We start from the raw sequence: 19402 nt of genomic DNA on the forward strand, positions 1-19402 counted from the left end.
CCAGAGACAGTAAATAAATAATAATAAACCTTGAATTTGTGAATGTGATCAATCTTGTGGACATTCAGTTTCTTATCCATTAGGTATCAGTATTGTATCAGTCTCAAGTATTGTGATACTGCACTTTGTAAGGGACACCTTGTATCCAGCAGTTAAACTTGTCTAACTATTTGCACATTCATATATCATGGAAATATTAATGAGGGAGGACTAGATGTGATTTTAATGGGGGGGGTTTGTGTGGAAAAACCATAGGACACCATTTAAAGAGAGTAGAGTTTTAAGATGTGTAAAACATTTGTAGGGGATCTTTTATCATCAAAATTATATTCTTTAATGTGAGGCTCAGTCATTCAGAAAGATACGGTAAAAATACTTTTACTTTTACTCGTTGGGTACATTTCAGAGCCTGTACTTTTTTACTTTTACTTGAGTAAAATAATTGAATCAGTACTTCTACTTTTACCAGAGTAGTTTTTTACACAAGTAACTGTACTTCTACTCAAGTACAGAATGTCAGTACTTTTCCCATCTCTGATGATTTGACACATTTCTCCAAACTAAGGTCCATTCTCTCAAAACAGGATTCCTGGATCTGCAAAGGTCAACCTGCAGGTTTTACATGAGGATTTGAGTTTTATTGATCGAGCTTCATATTCACAGTAGTGAAGTTCAGTGACTGAGAGAAGATCATCCATGTAATGCATGACGGGGTGTCCATTATAAGTGCATTATTGATTTATTTATTTATGTATTTATTAAGGTGTCATGCACATTGCTGTGCCCAGCCCACATGGGCTTACAGGACACACAGAGAATACAGCAGTAAGAACAATGTATAAAACAATACAATAAAAACGTCACGGCACCAATACATTCAAAACAACATAAGACGTGGAGCAACATATTTCTCAGACCCACAGAAACAGATCCGTACATCATTCTCCAAACAAAATGTTTTGTCTTTGCTCCCATGCCTGGCAGATAAAGTTTGCAGTGAGAAAGATACCTTTTTTAAAACATAACTCGAGTTTCTCGTAGTCGTCTAACTCAAAAAAGTCAGCATAAATTGAAGACATTTTACTAAAAAGTACGACCCTTGCCTCATCATAAGCAGTACAGTAGAACAAGAAATGAGTCTCGTTTTCAATTTCCTGTAGTTCACATTATAATTAAGTGCACATTATAAGTGCATTAACCTGCTTATACCATGGTCACTTCCAAAGAAACAAGAATAATTAGACCATCAATTTATATTTTCGTATAGTTTAGCCATCAAAATTTTAAGTTTTTCATAAGCCATAACTATGTTCCCCTCATAACACATGGGCAACCAACTAATACCTGGAACAATTATCACCATCCCATTAGCTTATCATGCAATTGAAAGGTCGTTCACTGCTCCAGTAAATAGGATGAACCTTGGGTACCAGTTAGCAATGGGACATAATATAGTCCACTCAGCTCATCACAGAAGCCTTTGGCTCAGAGCCAGAAAGCCAGAAAGCCTAGTAACTTTCAAAGTCAATATTATTGTGTACGGTTGACAAACAATAAATATAGTTGACACTATATTTAACAACAAGACAGGCTAGATTGTAAGTGACCATTAAACATTTCACTTGGAGCAAGAACAAAAAATGAAAAGCATGAAAAAAAAAAAATCTTCTGGGCTGGAGACGTTACAGTCGTTGAGCTCTCTAGTCCCCAAATCAAAAAAGAAAAGAAAAATAACAAACAATAAGGTATAGGGGTTCAGTAGTAAGTCATTTATAAGCTATTAGGTAATGATGAACTAATCATTTACAAAACAGTAATATACATTTGTAGAGGTAAATATGTAAACATCACACATGTGTTGTGTAGGGGTTCAGTAGTAAGTCATTTATAAGCTATTAGTTAATGATGAACTAATCATTTACAAAACATTAATATACATTTGTGGAGGTAAATATGTAAACATCACAAATGTGTTGTAAGTCATCTATAAACGTTTAGTAAATCATCAAATTATCATAAATAAATCATTAGTACATGATTAATAAGCAATTAGTCAATATATTATGGATCAATTGTAAGTACACATATAATGAACACTGATATAATATGATATTAGTGTTTTAGTAGAGCGTATCACTCAATACAAAAAAAGGTTTTCTTAGAACCAAAAGCCTATGGCTTAGTCTGCAGAAAAAACACGACAAAAGCCATAGTAATTTAGACTCAGGTGTGCATAAACTACTTCCTTTTTTAAATCCAAAAATGTGAAATTACAGTATTATCGCTTATTGGACAGAAGCAGGTATTTGTCGGTTATAGTATTGCCTGAAAAAAAAAAAGTCTATAGATCCCCCCAAAAATCTATAAATCCCCCCTATCTGAAGAACATAAGGGGGGAATTCCCCCCTAGTTTGCAAAATGAATTTTAAGCCCTGTAATTACTTATAAATCATTTACTAACAATTTGCTCATAATTTGTCATGATTAACAAATGTGTATAGAGACATGGTTGGAATATAAAAACTTTGAGTGACTTACAAGTGATCCATCCAATATATTGACTAATGACTTGTTAATAATTTATTAATGATTTATTTATAATCTCATGATCTCATGATTTACTAAGTTTATAGATTACTTACAACACATTGTGATAGGTTTACATAGCACTTATTAATAATCTACTATAAATGTATATTAATGTTTTGTAAATGATTAGTTCATCAGTAGTCATCATTAACTAATACTGGGGTTCCCAAACTTTTTCATCTTGGGACCCAAAGGATACATTTTGTGTCTCCCTGGGACCCAAACTCACAAAAAACATACGGTAATGAGTTGCCATGACGACCAGTTGGTGACCCACCCCCGACGGGTCTGTGACCCGATAGTCACAGACCCAATAGTTTGGGAAACACTGAACTAATAGCTTCTAAATGACTTACTACTGAACGTTATTATTAAGTGTTACCAGTATACGCTCTGCCGGCTGCAGCCAAGGAGGACTGTGGTTCAATTTATAGCCTACAGCTTGTGTTGTCCAGGCAAACATGTCCGCCAAAGTGCCTTGGAAAAACTTGATTTTGTTATGCTTTATTTATTTTTTGACCAGTTTTAATTATGGAGAGTGGGTGTTTTAGAGAAGATCTATCTATCTATAATTCGGCCAGCAATCATCAATCCTAACCCACAAACAAGCACCATCTCACCTCGAAACAGGCTGAGCTAACAAGTGACATATGTGAGAATATTTAACTTCGAAAAGGAAATAAATCATAATCGAAATGTTATGGAGACATTGGCTAATCACCACAGAGCTGCATACATCAGTTAATTTGGTCGTTTTCTCACTGGTATGACGTTATGTTCCCCGGCTTCTGTCAGCTGAGGTGACTGACTACTCCTGGTTCTTCATATCTCCGAAAATGAAAATCAGGTTCCTAAATATTTTTTTGATCAAATGAGCACACAAGGGTTAAAGTGCCATATTTAAGCAATATTATACTCCAGTTGTCACACACTTGCTTTACTGTCATTAGTGGCACGACAGTGATGTGGCGTACGCGTCACTGAACCCTTACCAACAAAATACAAGCTATAAACAAAAGGTGTCAATATTTTGGGACAATTTGCTTTCAAAATAACAAACTTTTTGCCGTGTTAGTCCGAGACAATAAATAGTCCTCGTTGAGTCAGCCAGACGTCAGCCAGCCGATATGCTCATCACATTAGTTAACTGGAACAAACAGCTGTGCAGAAAGCAGCATCTAGCTTACAGCGTTGATGCTAAATGGATTGTTTTGTTAATTGTTAATTTGTTAATTTATTTGGTGGACTTACTGTTGATGAATGGTTGGAAGAAGAGATAAACAAACAAGCTGCTGGTTTCATCTGGCAGCATCAGGTTAGGACGGTAGCATATCAGACTGCCTGTCTGAGATGAAAGAGGGTTGAGAGGCGGGCCATAGCGTGTCTGTCGATGATTTGATTTGACAGTTCTGGGCACTGCTGGAGTCGGTGTTGGCCAATCCTGGCGGGTTCCACCCCCAAATCGAGTGTGTGCTGGCGCTAAGCGAGTGGGGTCTAGGACAACCAGGCTCTCTGGCGCGAGCCACTTATGTTAACTTTAGGAGCAGTGCGGTATATACAATATTCCTGGAATGTGAGTTTAATGAACCAGTTACATGTCCTATGCATTCTACATCAAATGAAGATTACTGTTAGTTTTATTTTGTGTGTTACATACTTATTGGCCAAGTTATTAGTTTGTTTATGGGCTAGAAATTCTGTGGGGTTACAAGCAATATAGCCTGCAGAATTTTGGCCGCTGCTGTTCTCTGCTAAACAGACCGGCCGGTGGAGTGATATTTTAGTGATGAGGCCGAGAACGGCTAGGTGTGCTGTTATGCTCATTTGAGAACGGTCCTTGACCAATCAGATTGCTTGGTCGGAACTACATGTTGTATAATAACCCTTAGGAGCATGTCAAATTCCCTCCATGTAAAGCGTTTTAACAGACCACCACACAAATAAGTTCATGTTGAAACTAAGTGGAATAATGATTGAACTGAAGTTACATCAAACTCTACAGTGAAGGAAGTGATGAAATGTTGAATCCATCCATCTTCATGGGTAAAACTAGAAAACTAGGTCCAGGCTGAGAATGACCAGAATTATGTTTTAAAGATGCAATATGTAAACTTCTGGGAGATTATTACATTAAATTATCTAAAAATGTGTAGACCTATGTCATAGATCTATATTTTTGTTGTTGTCCCTACATTATCTTAAATGTTTCCAACAATGTCCCAACCCAGAGGAATCCTTAATGGTAAATGGTAAATGGCCTGCATTTATATAGCGCTTTTATCCAAAGCGCTTTACAATCAGATTCACCCATTCATACACCGATGGTCGGGAGCAATTTGGGGTTCAGTATCTTGCCCAAGGACACTTCGACATGCAGACTGGAGGAGGCGGGAATCGAACCACCGACCTCTTTTATCCAAAACAATTAGTGGACAGCCCGCTCTACCTCCTGAGCTACAGCCGCCTCCCTTAATCTATTCAAAGACACGGAGCGGTTTACATGATCGCATGTAGATGACGTCATCGCCTCTTTCCTGAAAACGCTGATTAAAGGAACCAAGGAGAAACGTTCCTACTGAAGGAGGAGCGGGGACACAAAACACCAGGGCACGGCTTGTGCTCAGGACCTCGCTTTTCCCTCCCACATAGGCTAAATTAAGCTTCTGTGGGTCACTGGTGACCAAAACATTAACTTGTTAGCAACTACAGTCACACCTTTCAATACAATAAGTGATGAAAATCCGTTGCTTGGTTGCTGAAGAAAGGAAGATGCTTTTTCCGTTAGCAAGCTAACGTGGCTAATGCTGCCATTCCACAATTCCTTGTGGCTGTGGAGTCATCAACACACAACCTTTGTCATTTAATTGTTTTGAGAGAGGTTTCAGGAGAGTGACCCCTAGTGGCCGAAAATTACATACTGCACGTTTAAGTTAGAGAAACTGCTGTAAGCAATATTACTGAAAATGATCAGCTGCTTCTATTTTGAAATCGAACCTAGATAATTATCAATATTGTTTACCACCCAGTATTACAAACTACATCACTGAAGAAACAATATGCAGTGTGTGTGTGTGTGTGTGTGTGTGTGGTGTGTGCGTGCGTGCGTGCGTGCGTGCATGTGTGTGTGTGCAGGCTGTCAGGCTGTCTGCTCACAGAGGAAGGCTGTGCTTCTCTGGCCTCAGCTCTGAGCTCCAACCCCTCCCATCTGAGAGAGCTGGACCTGAGCTACAATCATCCAGGAGCCTCAGGAGTGAAACTGCTCTCTGCTGGACTGATGGATCCACACTGGAGACTGGACTCTCTCAGGTATGGAGAGAAAACGTCTGCTAGAAGGCTGAGAGTCACACATTTTCTCTGTTACACCCAGATAATGAAGAATATTAACGTCTAACAGCAGTTATGACTGATGCTGTCTGGAAACTCATTCATATTGAAGGCTATTAACACATTGAGTGCCAAGGACATCTCTGGACGTCCTAAAAAAATGTAACAAGGAGTGCCAAGGACGTCTGTGGACGTCCTAAAATCATAATTCATATTATTCCATAATTCTGCTGTTTAAGGTCGTACCTAGCCAGTGAGCATGAATCCCTTCAAGGGATCACACGGCGCCACCTTAAACATCGACACGGGAGCTGCGCCACCCACCTCAGATCCTTTACTTTGTGCAGGAGACAGCAGGGAAAGACGTGATCAAAGGGGAAACCGATACATGCTTCAGCCAGAGCCGTATAGATTGCTCTGTCTGCAGCGGACAGTGGGCTCGGCTGCATCCGCGCTCACAACTGAGCTCTTCTGCTTTTATCTATCTCCACACGATTCCCTGCCAGAAAGCCAGCATCCGAAGCCGAACGGCCAAGCCTTTTCGTTCAGTCGCGTTTGGCATTTCCTTGTTGCGCGCTGGGATACGTCCGGGGCAAAAACGGAGTCTGTGAGAAAACAAACTCTGTGCGTGTGGGGAGGAGCCCGCAGCTCAGAGGTGGAGGGGGGGGGGGGGGGGCACGCAGGCTGCACAGAAACCACACCACGCCACCACATCAGAAAACACCAGCCAGAGTCAGTGAATGTGCTCGAAATTAGAGTGCAAAAGGTATTCATAAAAGTGACTATATCTTGGAAAGTAAAAAAAAACGACAGAAAACCCTTGAAAGTGCACTTTTTTCAGAGGCTGTCATTTCATAATGGAACTGTCTAGAAACAAAATTTCTTCTTTGGAAGAAGCAGGAGTGTTCAATGTTTCATTAAAGTCCAGCCCTGTCAATATAGCCCTAATAGAAAAAATTCTATAGCTGTTTTCAACTGAATGGAAGTGAATCTGGCACAGGCTGCAGACAATTTTACTGAAGCGCTGTGGCACTCAATGTGTTAAATGTCCATGTTTCAAGAGAATCTGCTGATCTGACTTTGTTTCTTCCTCCAGGGTGGACCATGATGCAGTGCGGAGGTTGAAACCAGGTGTGAGGAAATGTAAGTGTGTATTTAGTTTGATTCATGAAAACTAAGCAACACATTCAACTATTTCGATAGAAAGTCCATTCACAGCAGCAAGTGACATTATTCATTCACTTCCTACTGTGAAGGTGATGACATCATGTGTAGTCTGTGGCTAAAAGCATAGACTGTATAAAGAGATGGACAGAGTCAGTGTGATGTGTAGTCTGTGGCTAAAAGCATAGACTGTATAAAGAGATTGACAGACTCAGTATGATGTGTAGTCTGTGGCTAAAAGCATAGCCTGTATAAAGAGATGGACAGAGTCAGTGTGATGTGTAGTTTGTGGCTAAAAGCATAGACTGTATAAAGAGATGGACAGAGTCAGTGTGATGTGTAGTCTGTGGCTAAAAGCATAGACTATAGAGAGATGGACAGAGTCAGTGTGATGTGTTGTCCACTGAGTCAGTGTGATGTGTAGTCTGTGGCTAAAAGCATAGACTGTATAAAGAGATGGACAGAGTCAGTGTGATGTGTAGTCTGTGGCTAAAAGCATAGACTGTATAAAGAGATGGACTGAGTCAGTGTGATGTGTAGCCTGTGGCTAAAAGCATAGGCTGTATAAAGAGATGGACAGAGTCAGTGTGATGTGTAGCCTGTGGCTAAAAGCATAGACTGTATAAAGAGATGGACTGAGTCAGTGTGACGTGTAGCCTTTGTACGGCAACCATTTTAGGGCATCCTCGTCAGTCAGAGTATAGGCTATCGTTCCTCAGTCTAAAGCGTTGTCAGTTGTCATGTCTCCTATAGTAAACCGTCGAGTGTGCTCTCAAACACCTTCAGTCCTCACACGAAAACGCTGTCATTCCTCCTGCCTCACTAAAAACTTTGTCGATCCTCCTGCAGACTAGCTGTCAGGCATCACTCCTCACGTCTCACACAAAAACGTTGTCGATCCTCCTGCAGACTAGTTGTCAGACATCACTCAAACTAGCTGTCAGGCATCACGCCTCACACAAAAACGTTGTCGATCGTCCTGCAGACTAGTTGTCAGACATCACTCAAACTAGCTGTCACGCATCACTCCTCACGTCTCACACGAAAACGTTGTTGATCGTCCTGCAGACTAGTTGTCAGACATCACTCAAACTAGCTGTCAGGCATCACTCCTCACGTCTCACACAAAAAACGTTGTGGATCCTCCTGCAGACTAGCTGTCAAGCATCACTCAAACTAGCTGTCAGGCATCACTCCTCACGTCTCACACAAAAACGTTGTGGATCCTCCTGCAGACTAGTTGTCAGACATCACTCAAACTAGCTGTCAGGCATCACGCCTCACGTCTCACACAAAAACGTTGTCGATCGTCCTGCAGACTAGTTGTCAAGCATCACTCAAACTAGCTGTCAGTCATCACATGAAAACGCTGTCATTCGTTGTTTTTGGTTGTTCTTCCGTGTGGGGAAAGAATGCCTGTGAAGTTAGCAGCAATTTTTTACAACTTCACTTCCGGTTGAATGCTTTTGCCTTTCAAAATAAAAGCACGCGTTTTTTTTTTTTTTTTTTTTTTTTACAATAGATTAAAGTAGTAATCTATGAGACCCAATAGAATTAACATAGTAACACTAAGAGGAACATCTAGTTTAATTGACAATAGACTATATATATATATTTATATATATATATTTATATTTCTTGAAATTCTTTCAACACAAAGACCGGAAGGCTAAATTTGGACACATGTAAATTAAACATAAAAAGTTAAATGGCTTTAAGGTAGATTCCTAGGATACTTCTTTATTGAATGGGAAAGCTTATTTAATTATTTAATGGTAAACTGTTGTTCCATCATGCATAAGATATCCAAACAATGTAGGGTGTGTGCAGAAAACATTTGACTTCTACAATAGCCTTGGTTATGGCCTCTTGGTAGACATCCAAAGAATAGCAAGTAGAGGTGATGCACATTAAGCAAAATGGAAGGTTTTGGTCTTGTGAAAAGTTATTAGCAAAAGAGATGGACTGAGTCAGTGTGATGTGTAGCCTGTGGCTAAAAGCATAGACTAAAGAGATGGACTGAGTCAGTGTGATGTGTAGTCTGTGGCTAAAAGCATAGACTGTATAAAGAGATGGATAGAGTCAGTGTGATGTGTAGTCTGTGGCTAAAAGCATAGACTGTATAAAGAGATGGATAGAGTCAGTGTGATGTGTAGTCTGTGGCTAAAAGCATAGACTGTATAAAGAGATGGACTGAGTCAGTGTGACGTGTAGTCTGTGGCTAAAAGCATAGACTGTATAAAGAGATGGATAGTCAGTGTGATGTGTAGTCTGTGGCTAAAAGCATAGACTGTATAAAGAGATGGACTGAGTCAGTGTGACGTGTAGTCTGTGGCTAAAAGCATAGACTGTATAAAGAGATGGACAGAGTCAGTGTGATGTGTAGTCTGTGGCTAAAAGCATAGACTGTATAAAGAGATGTACAGAGTCAGTGTGATGTGTGGTCTGTAGCTAAAAGCATAGACTGTATAAAGAGATGGACTGAGTCAGTGTGATGTGTAGTCTGTGGCTAAAAGCATAGACTGTATAAAGAGATGGACAGAGTCAGTGTGATGTGTAGTTTGTGGCTAAAAGCATAGACTGTATAAAGAGATGGACTGAGTCAGTGTGATGTGTAGTCTGTGGCTAAAAGCATAGACTGTATAAAGAGATGGACAGAGTCAGTGTGATGTGTAGTCTGTGGCTAAAAGCATAGACTGTATAAAGAGATGGACAGAGTCAGTGTGATGTGTAGTCTGTGGCTAAAAGCATAGACTGTATAAAGAGATGGACAGAGTCAATGTGATGTGTAGTCTGTGGCTAAAAGCATAGACTATAGAGAGATGGACAGAGTCAGTGTGATGTGTTGTCTGTGGCTAAAAGCATAGACTGTATAAAGAGATGGACAGAGTCAGTGTGATGTGTAGTCTGTGGCTAAAAGCATAGACTGTATAAAGAGATGGACAGAGTCAGTGTGATGTGTAGTCTGTGGCTAAACGCATAGACTGTATTAAGAGATGGACAGAGTCAGTGTGATGTGTAGTCTGTGGCTAAAAGCATAGACTGTATAAAGAGATGGATAGTCAGTGTGATGTGTAGTCTGTGGCTAAAAGCATAGACTGTATAATGAGATGGACTGAGTCAGTGTGACGTGTAGTCTGTGGCTAAAAGCATAGACTGTATAAAGAGATGGACAGAGTCAGTGTGATGTGTAGTCTGTGGCTAAAAGCATAGACTGTATAAAGAGATGTACAGAGTCAGTGTGATGTGTGGTCTGTAGCTAAAAGCATAGACTGTATAAAGAGATGGACTGAGTCAGTGTGATGTGTAGTCTGTGGCTAAAAGCATATACTATAGAGAGATGGACAGAGTCAGTGTGATGTGTTGTCCACTGAGTCAGTGTGATGTGTAGTCTGTGGCTAAAAGCATAGACTGTATAAAGAGATGGACAGAGTCAGTGTGATGTGTAGTCTGTGGCTAAACGCATAGACTGTATAAAGAGATGGACAGAGTCAGTGTGATGTGTAGTCTGTGGCTAAACGCATAGACTGTATAAAGAGATGGACAGAGTCAGTGTGATGTGTAGTCTGTGGCTAAAAGCATAGACTGTATAAAGAGATGGACAGAGTCAGTGTGATGTGTAGTCTGTGGCTAAACGCATAGACTGTATAAAGAGATGGACAGAGTCAGTGTGATGTGTAGTCTGTGGCTAAAAGCATAGACTGTATAAAGAGATGGATAGTCAGTGTGATGTGTAGTCTGTGGCTAAAAGCATAGACTGTATAAAGAGATGGACTGAGTCAGTGTGACGTGTAGTCTGTGGCTAAAAGCATAGACTGTATAAAGAGATGGACAGAGTCAGTGTGATGTGTAGTCTGTGGCTAAAAGCATAGACTGTATAAAGAGATGTACAGAGTCAGTGTGATGTGTGGTCTGTAGCTAAAAGCATAGACTGTATAAAGAGATGGACTGAGTCAGTGTGATGTGTAGTCTGTGGCTAAAAGCATATACTGTATAAAGAGATGAACAGAGTCAGTGTGATGTGTAGTCTGTGGCTAAAAGCATAGACTGTATAAAGAGATGGACAGAGTCAGTGTGATGTGTAGTTTGTGGCTAAAAGCATAGACTGTATAAAGAGATGGACTGAGTCAGTGTGATGTGTAGTCTGTGGCTAAAAGCATAGACTGTATAAAGAGATGGACAGAGTCAGTGTGATGTGTAGTCTGTGGCTAAAAGCATAGACTGTATAAAGAGATGGACAGAGTCAGTGTGATGTGTAGTCTGTGGCTAAAAGCATAGCCTGTATAAAGAGATGGACTGAGTCAGTGTGATGTGTAGTCTGTGGCTAAAAGCATAGCCTGTATAAAGAGATGGACAGAGTCAGTGTGATGTGTAGTCTGTGGCTAAAAGCATAGCCTGTATAAAGAGATGGACAGAGTCAGTATGATGTGTAGTCTGTGGCTAAAAGCATAGACTGTATAAAGAGATGGACAGAGTCAGTGTGATGTGTAGTCTGTGGCTAAAAGCATAGACTGTATAAAGAGATGGACAGAGTCAGTGTGATGTGTAGTCTGTGGCTAAAAGCATAGACTGTATAAAGAGATGGACAGAGTCAGTGTGATGTGTAGTCTGTGGCTAAAAGCATAGACTGTATAAAGAGATGGACAGAGTCAGTATGATGTGTAGTCTGTGGCTAAAAGCATAGACTGTATAAAGAGATGGACAGAGTCAGTGTGATGTGTAGTCTGTGGCTAAAAGCATAGACTGTATAAAGAGATGGACAGAGTCAGTATGATGTGTAGTCTGTGGCTAAAAGCATAGCCTGTATAAAGAGATGGACAGAGTCAGTGTGATGTGTAGTCTGTGGCTAAAAGCATACTGTATAAAGAGATGGACAGAGTCAGTGTGATGTGTAGTCTGTGGCTAAAAGCATAGCCTGTATAAAGAGATGGACAGAGTCAGTGTGATGTGTAGTCTGTGGCTAAAAGCATAGACTGTATAAAGAGATGGACAGAGTCAGTGTGATTTGTAGTCTGTGGCTAAAAGCATAGACTGTATGAAGAGATGTACAGAGTCAGTGTGATGTGTGGTCTGTAGCTAAAAGCATAGACTGTATAAAGAGATGGACTAAGTCAGTGTGATGTGTTGTTTGTGGCTAAAAGCATAGACTGTATAAAGAGATGGACAGAGTCAGTGTGATGTGTAGTCTGTGGCTAAAAGCATAGACTGTATAAAGAGATGGACAGAGTCAGTGTGATGTGTTGTTTGTGGCTAAAAGCATAGACTGTATAAAGAGATGGACAGAGTCAGTGTGATGTGTAGTCTGTGGCTAAAAGCATAGACTGTATAAAGAGATGGACAGAGTCAATGTGATGTGTAGTCTGTGGCTAAAAGCATAGACTGTATAAAGAGATGTACAGAGTCAGTGTGATGTGTAGTCTGTGGCTAAAAGCATAGACTGTATAAAGAGATGAACAGAGTCAGTGTGATGTGTAGTCTGTGGCTAAAAGCATAGACTGTATAAAGAGATGGACAGAGTCAGTGTGATGTGTAGTCTGTGGCTAAAAGCATAGACTGTATAAAGAGATGGACAGAGTCAGTGTGATGTGTTGTTTGTGGCTAAAAGCATAGACTGTATAAAGAGATGGACAAGAGTCAGTGTGATGTGTAGTCTGTGGCTAAAAGCATAGATTGTATAAAGAGATGGACAGAGTCAGTGTGATGTGTAGTCTGTGGCTAAAAGCATAGACTGTATAAAGAGATGGACAGAGTCAGTGTGATGTGTTGTCCACTGAGTCAGTGTGATGTGTAGTCTGTGGCTAAAAGCATAGACTGTATAAAGAGATGGACAGAGTCAGTGTGATGTGTAGTCTGTGGCTAAAAGCATATACTATAGAGAGATGGACAGAGTCAGTGTGATGTGTAGTCTGTGGCTAAAAGCATAGACTGTATAAAGAGATGGTCAGAGTCAGTGTGATGTGTAGTCTGTGGCTAAAAGCATAGACTGTATAAAGAGATGGACAGAGTCAGTGTGATGTGTAGTCTGTGGCTAAAAGCATAGACTGTATAAAGAGATGGACAGAGTCAGTGTGATGTGTAGTCTGTGGCTAAAAGCATAGACTGTATAAAGAGATGGACAGAGTCAGTGTGATGTCACCTATTGGTTTGTGTGACTCACGTTCTGAAGCCTCTAGTTTGGCGTTTTGCCAGCTCAGATGAGATGGCACAAGACCAGAGGTTTCCCACAGAGCCGCAGCTCCGCCTGCTATTGGTCTGTTATCAGCAAGCTGTGCGATCACTGGACAATCACGTGTAACGCTGTTCTGCTCTACTAGCCTTCTAAACAGCGCCCAGGTTCTTTAACTAACACTCAATGATATTACAACTGGTAATATATACTTTCGTTAGAGTATTGAGTGGGTAACTGTCTAATTTTAAAGGAAATACTTATGAATGAAATAATAAACACTATTTGAATTTGAAATTTTTTTTTTTTCTTTATTTTTAATACAGGGACAGTGTACAAGAACATTAACCCTATAAAATAGGGAGAGATGCATCGTACCAGGTTATAGCAGAAATGCTATTTTCCACCCGTAGTCCCTGGGCAGGTAAAATACAAGCTTAAAACAGTAGGAAAAATAGAATCTGAAACATAGGAAAAAGGTTAAAAAATAAGGAAATTACACGTTAAGAGATACAAAACACTAGTAAACAGAAAATCTAATCATCCCTGCATCCCCATACCCACAAACCTTTAGAATACCCCCCCCCACACACACACACACACAGACAATAGCTCTATTTTACAGGTGTGTGCAACTTTGCTGTGCAAATAACCACTGTTTTGTTTGGCGGGAGAAACTTTGAAAGTTTGTTGTTGTTGTGAGTTCTGTTGGAAGGCTGTTCCATTGTTTTATTGCCGTGAAGGTGAAGGATGATTGTCCAAAAGAAGTCTTACGTTGTGGGATTCTGCACTCCCCCCGAGTTGTTGACCTGGTAGCTCGAGACATTTTTTCAGAGCTGAGTGAAATAAGGTTCCTCAAGGGGGGAGGAGCAGCGTTATGGATGATCTTGAAAATTAAGCAGATGTTTGAGTGCATGATCAGATGTCCAAAATTCAGCATATTATATTTATTGAGTATATTACAATGATGATAGCGACGTGTTTTCTTATCGTGGATTTTGAGGGCGTTTTTATACAAAGACTCAAGTGGTCTTAATGCTGATTTTCCTCCCTGAGACCAACTTGTTATACAGTATAAAAAGTGTGAGAGTATCATTGCATTGAAATAAGTAAAAGATGCCTCAAGTGTAAGGGAGTTCCTTATGTGTCTGTAGCTTGCAAGGTTGAACTTCAGTGAGTTGGCTAATTTTTTTATATGCTTTTTAAAGTTCAAGGTCGGATCAAGTGTGACACCCAAGTATTTAAATTCAGACACATTCTTAATTTTTTGCCCATTTACACAGATAACAGGACAATCAATAAGTTTGTTACGGTTTGTAAAATACATACTTACAGTTTTACCAACATTAAGGGTGAGACAAGAGTCATTTAACCATTTTGCAACATTTTCCATTTCCTTGGTTAGTAATTTTGCGACTTCTGTTGCGTTTTTCCCATGTGCAAATATTTATTTATTTAAAGTAGGTGTGTGGTGTCCTTTGTGGCTTTTTAACCCTTTTAATGAAAATGCACCTTAATGAAATGAAGCACTTTTAAACAGTTTTATATAGCAAAGAATAATATATTTATTACAAAACTTGGCCTAAATAGAAAATAAAATATATATGTATTTGTTTGTACTTGTTTGTATGTAAGTATATCCCCCAAATAAAAGAAATAAACCTGCACAGTATCTGCTATAGACACAGCAGATAACTAAAGGGTTTCTCTTTTCCAGTAGCGGCCAGATGCACAACTAACTGGTTTCACCTTGTTCCTCTGAGGGAATTATTCTTATCACTTTAGTTGAACCATAAAATAAATTAGATGCTGTCAAAGCACGCTAAACAGCTTAAATTGAATCAACACAAATATAGCCTATTGCACCTTTAATTATCTTATCCCGAATGGGATTCAAACTGTAAACACCAAATGTATTAGTGGGCCCACACTCTTATTAGTTACCTTAATACCTTAACAACAAAAAGCCTGCAACCTGTTTACTGTAGTGTGCACACTTAAATGGTACCCTGAGGCAGGCCTGATTGCTGCTTGTGAATGCTGGTCCACGGAAGATGATGGACACGGATTGTGATCCTCCAGCAGGCTCCAGGGAAAGGGTTAACTCTCCCACCGAACGTGGGTCAGTGCGCAGTGGCTCTCGGTAGCCACTGAGCGCGGATCCTCTCTCCCGCTCCTTGGTCCTTGTAGAGGAAACTCTCTGCTTCCCCTCGGTGGCAGACGTGAGGCGGGGCGTTGCCTGGTGATTCCCCACAGCGCTGTCCGGTCCCGTCTGGTCCCTCTCTGTTGAGTTGATGTTGGAGGCTAGCTGGAAAATGCCAGCCTCTCTTGTCCTCTTGTCAAGAAAGCTGTAGGAAGCTAACGTGGCTAACTTTTAGCGTCACAGTCTCTGTCAGATCGATTGCAGGGAGCTAACTGTTGCTACCTGCTAGCACTACAGTTAACACAGTACACTGTCCAGTTTATGCAGGGAGCTAACGGTGTCTACTTAGCATTAGCCGAACCGCCAACACTGAACACTGTCCGCACCGCACGCACTGAATCACTGTACCCGCACTCGCGCAGATTCCACACTCCGCCGAAGCACTTCAGACAGCGGTAGACTCATTAACTTATATTAGAAGTCACTTTTACCATGCTCACGTGGAGAGCAGGGACACAACACGGCATGCTCTTAGCTGCCGGAGAGAGAAGAGGAAGTCAAATTGTGTGTGTGTGTGTGTGTTTGTGTGTGTGTGTGTGTGTGTGTGTGTGTGTGTGTGTGTGTGTGTGAGAGAGAGAGAGAGAGAGAGAGAGAGAGAGAGAGAGAGAGAGAGAGAAAGGGAGAGACAGACAGACAGACAGAGAGACCGAGAGAGGGAGAGACAGACTGAGAGAGATAGACAGAAAGAGACAGAGAGAGAGAGACAGAGACAGACAGTCAGAGAGAGACAGAATAAGAAGTCACTCGCAGCCTTGTCCATGTGTGCGCGCGCGCGTCAATGTGTGAGTGTGTGTGTGTGTGTGTGTGTGTGTGTGCGCGTGCGCACGTCTGTGTGTGTGAGAGAGAGCGAGAGACACACACACACACAGAGAGAGGGAGAGACAGAGAAGTTTGTTGCCTTTTCTTGTTAATAAATGAATATAAAGTTTTCACAACAATTAAGCTGTTGAATAATTAACAGTGAAGTTATTCATAGAATAACAATAAACACAACAGGTGTTTTAGATGAGAAGCTGCTGCTGTATTGAGTCTTGTTGTCTCATCAGATGCCTGTGAACTCACACTGGACCCAAACACAGCAGAGAGACACCTCCTCCTGTCTGAAGACAACAGAAAGGTGACGCTGGTGAGAGAGCTGCAGCCATATCCTGATCACCCAGAGAGATTTGACACCGTGCCTCAGCTGCTGTGTAGAGATGGTCTGACTGGTCGCTGTTACTGGGAGGTGGAGAGGGAAAGAAATGTTGAGATAGGAGTGACTTACAGAAGAATCAGCAGGAGAGGACAGGGTGATGACTGTGTGCTTGGACAGAATAAAAAGTCCTGGTGTCTGATTTGCCTTGATAATGGTGGTTACTCTGCCAAGCACAATAACAGAGAAACAGTCATACCTCCCCCCTCCTCCTCTGTGTCTAACAGAGTAGCAGTCTATCTTGACTGGCCTGCTGGCTCTCTGTCCTTCTACACAGTTTCCTCTGACAAACTGACTCACCTCCACACCTTCAACTCCACATTCACTGAACCACTTTACCCTGGGTGTGGGTTCTCTCAGTATGACTCTGGTGCCTCAGTGTCTCTGTGTCAGATAGAGGAGTGAGAGAGAAACACACTGTGACCAAACACAGCTGCTGGCATGATGCTTCACTCTGTACAGGATCTCTGTACATGTGTGTTTATCTGTGCGTGTGCTTGTGTGTGCATGTGTTTGTATGTTTCTATCGGTTTGTGTGTGGGTTTTTGTCTGTTTGTGTGTGGATTTGTGTGTGTGTTTATCTGTGTGTGTGTGTGTGTGTGTGTGTGCGCGTGTGTTTATCAGGGTGTGTGTGTGTGTGCATGCATGTGCGCGCGCACATGTGTGTGTGTGTGTGTGTGTGTGTGTGTGCGTGCGTGCGTGCACGCATGTATGTCTGTATGTTTATGTGTGCGTGTGTATGTTCCTGTGCATTTATCTGTGTTTGTGTGCTTGTGTGTTTGTGTCTGTTCATCTGTGTGTGTGTGTGTGTGTGTGTGTGTGTGTGTGTGTGTGTGCGTGTGTGCGTGTGTGTGTGTGTGTGTGTGTGTGTGTGTGCATGTGTGGAAAACAGAAATCCCACATAAAATGTATGTATTTGTGCATATATTTGGGACAGAATGTGTGTCTACATTTATGTGTGTGTGTGTGTGTGTGTGTGTGTGTGTGTGTGTGTGTGTGTGTGTGTGTGTGTGTGTGTGTGTGTGTGTGTGTGTGTGCGTGTGCCTGCGAGTGCGTGTGTGCATGTGCATGTGCATGTATGTTTCCGTGTGTGCGTGTGTGGGTATGTTTCTGTGTGTGTCTGTGTTTATCTGTGTGTGTGTTTGTGTGTGTCTGTTTATCGGTGTGTGTGTGCGCGCGCGTGCGTGTGTGTGTGTTTATGTCTGTTTATCTGTCTGCACAAGCGTATGTGCGTGTCTGTGTGTATGTTTGTGTACGCGTGCTGACATTTTATTGAAAATTAAAATGACCAAGACACGAAAGATGACAGAACCAAGTCCACAGGTGTAAATCTCTTCATCAACTTTCATATTTCCACTGTTCTGTACAAGGATCAACTTTACTGGTTATGTTGTCAATACCACAACTCACTATCCCAGGTGTTTCTTATTGTCAGGATCTCCCATGTCAGCACTTTTTGGCCTATCTTTGATAATTATCCTCTCCTGTAAATAATAACATTTGAGAAATGATATAAAGGACTTCAAAGTTAATTTTGGAGTATCAGTATAAACTTGTGCCAAGCAGCACAATAATATGATAATATAATTGAGGAGCGTCAGTTAGTAAAGGCAAAGACTCAAACCAAAAAGTTCTACCAAAGCAGATACAGTATGAGGTACAAAACAATGAGTGAGGGTTTATTCCAATGCTTCAATTTACTGTCCATATATACAGTTCTGTAAATATACCATAAAGCCCAATTCTATGAGAATAAAAACACTGTATTTTAAAATAATAAAGTGTATCAGTTCAAATCTACTCAAAACTCCACCTGAAGACCTCCTCACCTTAAACAAAACGTTATGCAGTATTTCCTGAAAATGGCTCAGAAAAACCCACTTATGTTCCGTGAACATCCCATACATGTTCTGAATGGTCTAGGTGTCTGCATTCTGGGTCTAGAGAGTTTAACAAGGCTGTGATGATCCTAGAGCTCACAATAGGTCATTTTATACAGTCAGGTCAAAGGTCAAGTAAAAAAAAGATGCTGTCACACATTGGAATGTTACTATGAGGCCATATTTCATCACACATTCATGCAATTGGGCTCTTTGGATTCACAAGAAGAGTCTCAGCTTTGTAGCCACACCCACTTTCCTCAGTACTGTTTTGGTGCCAGTGTGCAGAAATAGAGAAACAAAAGAGGCAAGAATAACATATTTTCACTGCCTGCAGAACACTGTCTTTAGGTCCCTGGAGCTCATATAGCCACCCTATGTTGTAGCTGACATATGTCTGTAATGCCTTTAAGATATTGTTCTGATAAACCCAATTTCATTCAGATATCCTGAGGTCAGAGGTCAAGGGACCCGTTTGAGTAGTCATGCCCATTTATCTTTGTCAAAAACCTGTCCGACTTTGGAGCTATCATGTTACACCCGCTTCCCACAGAGCTGGCATAACATGGCTGGTACCTACGTATTCATATGGATGTTTTTTAGGTGAGCGCAGATGAAATGTAGGGTCCTAAAATAAAGAGGACAAGAATGACAATGCATTACAGTGCATTACACCATTAGCAGACGCTTTTATCCAAAGTGACTTAGAAATAATTGGTGAAGCAAAGTGACTTACAATAGCACATTTTGTCAACAGTAGTGAAATCAAACTGTGCAACACAGTCTGCTTCAGCTCAACTTGTATTTTTTATACTTATTTTAATTGATTTGTTTTATATCTGCTATCTTTATTTTGTACTCATATATTTGTTTATTTGATTGTT

At 40.9% G+C, this 19402-nt stretch overlaps 1 protein-coding gene across 1 annotated transcript in view; it reads left to right on the top strand.

Moving 5' to 3' along the window:
* Positions 1 to 18875, top strand: part of LOC310782935 (NACHT, LRR and PYD domains-containing protein 3-like) — a 130465-nt gene extending 111590 nt beyond the window's left edge. The window contains exons 11-12 of the mRNA XM_083643724.1: positions 7010 to 7056; positions 16493 to 18875. Coding sequence (XP_083499850.1) covers positions 7010 to 7056; positions 16493 to 17043 — 598 coding nt within the window. The 3' untranslated portion in view covers positions 17044 to 18875. The remainder of the gene's footprint in view (positions 1 to 7009; positions 7057 to 16492) is intronic.
* The last annotated feature ends 527 nt before the right edge of the window (positions 18876 to 19402 follow it).

The sequence above is a fragment of the Poromitra crassiceps genome (assembly GCF_964638095.1).
Source record: "Poromitra crassiceps genome assembly, chromosome: 9".
In the NCBI taxonomy this organism is placed as follows: domain Eukaryota; kingdom Metazoa; phylum Chordata; class Actinopteri; order Beryciformes; family Melamphaidae; genus Poromitra; species Poromitra crassiceps.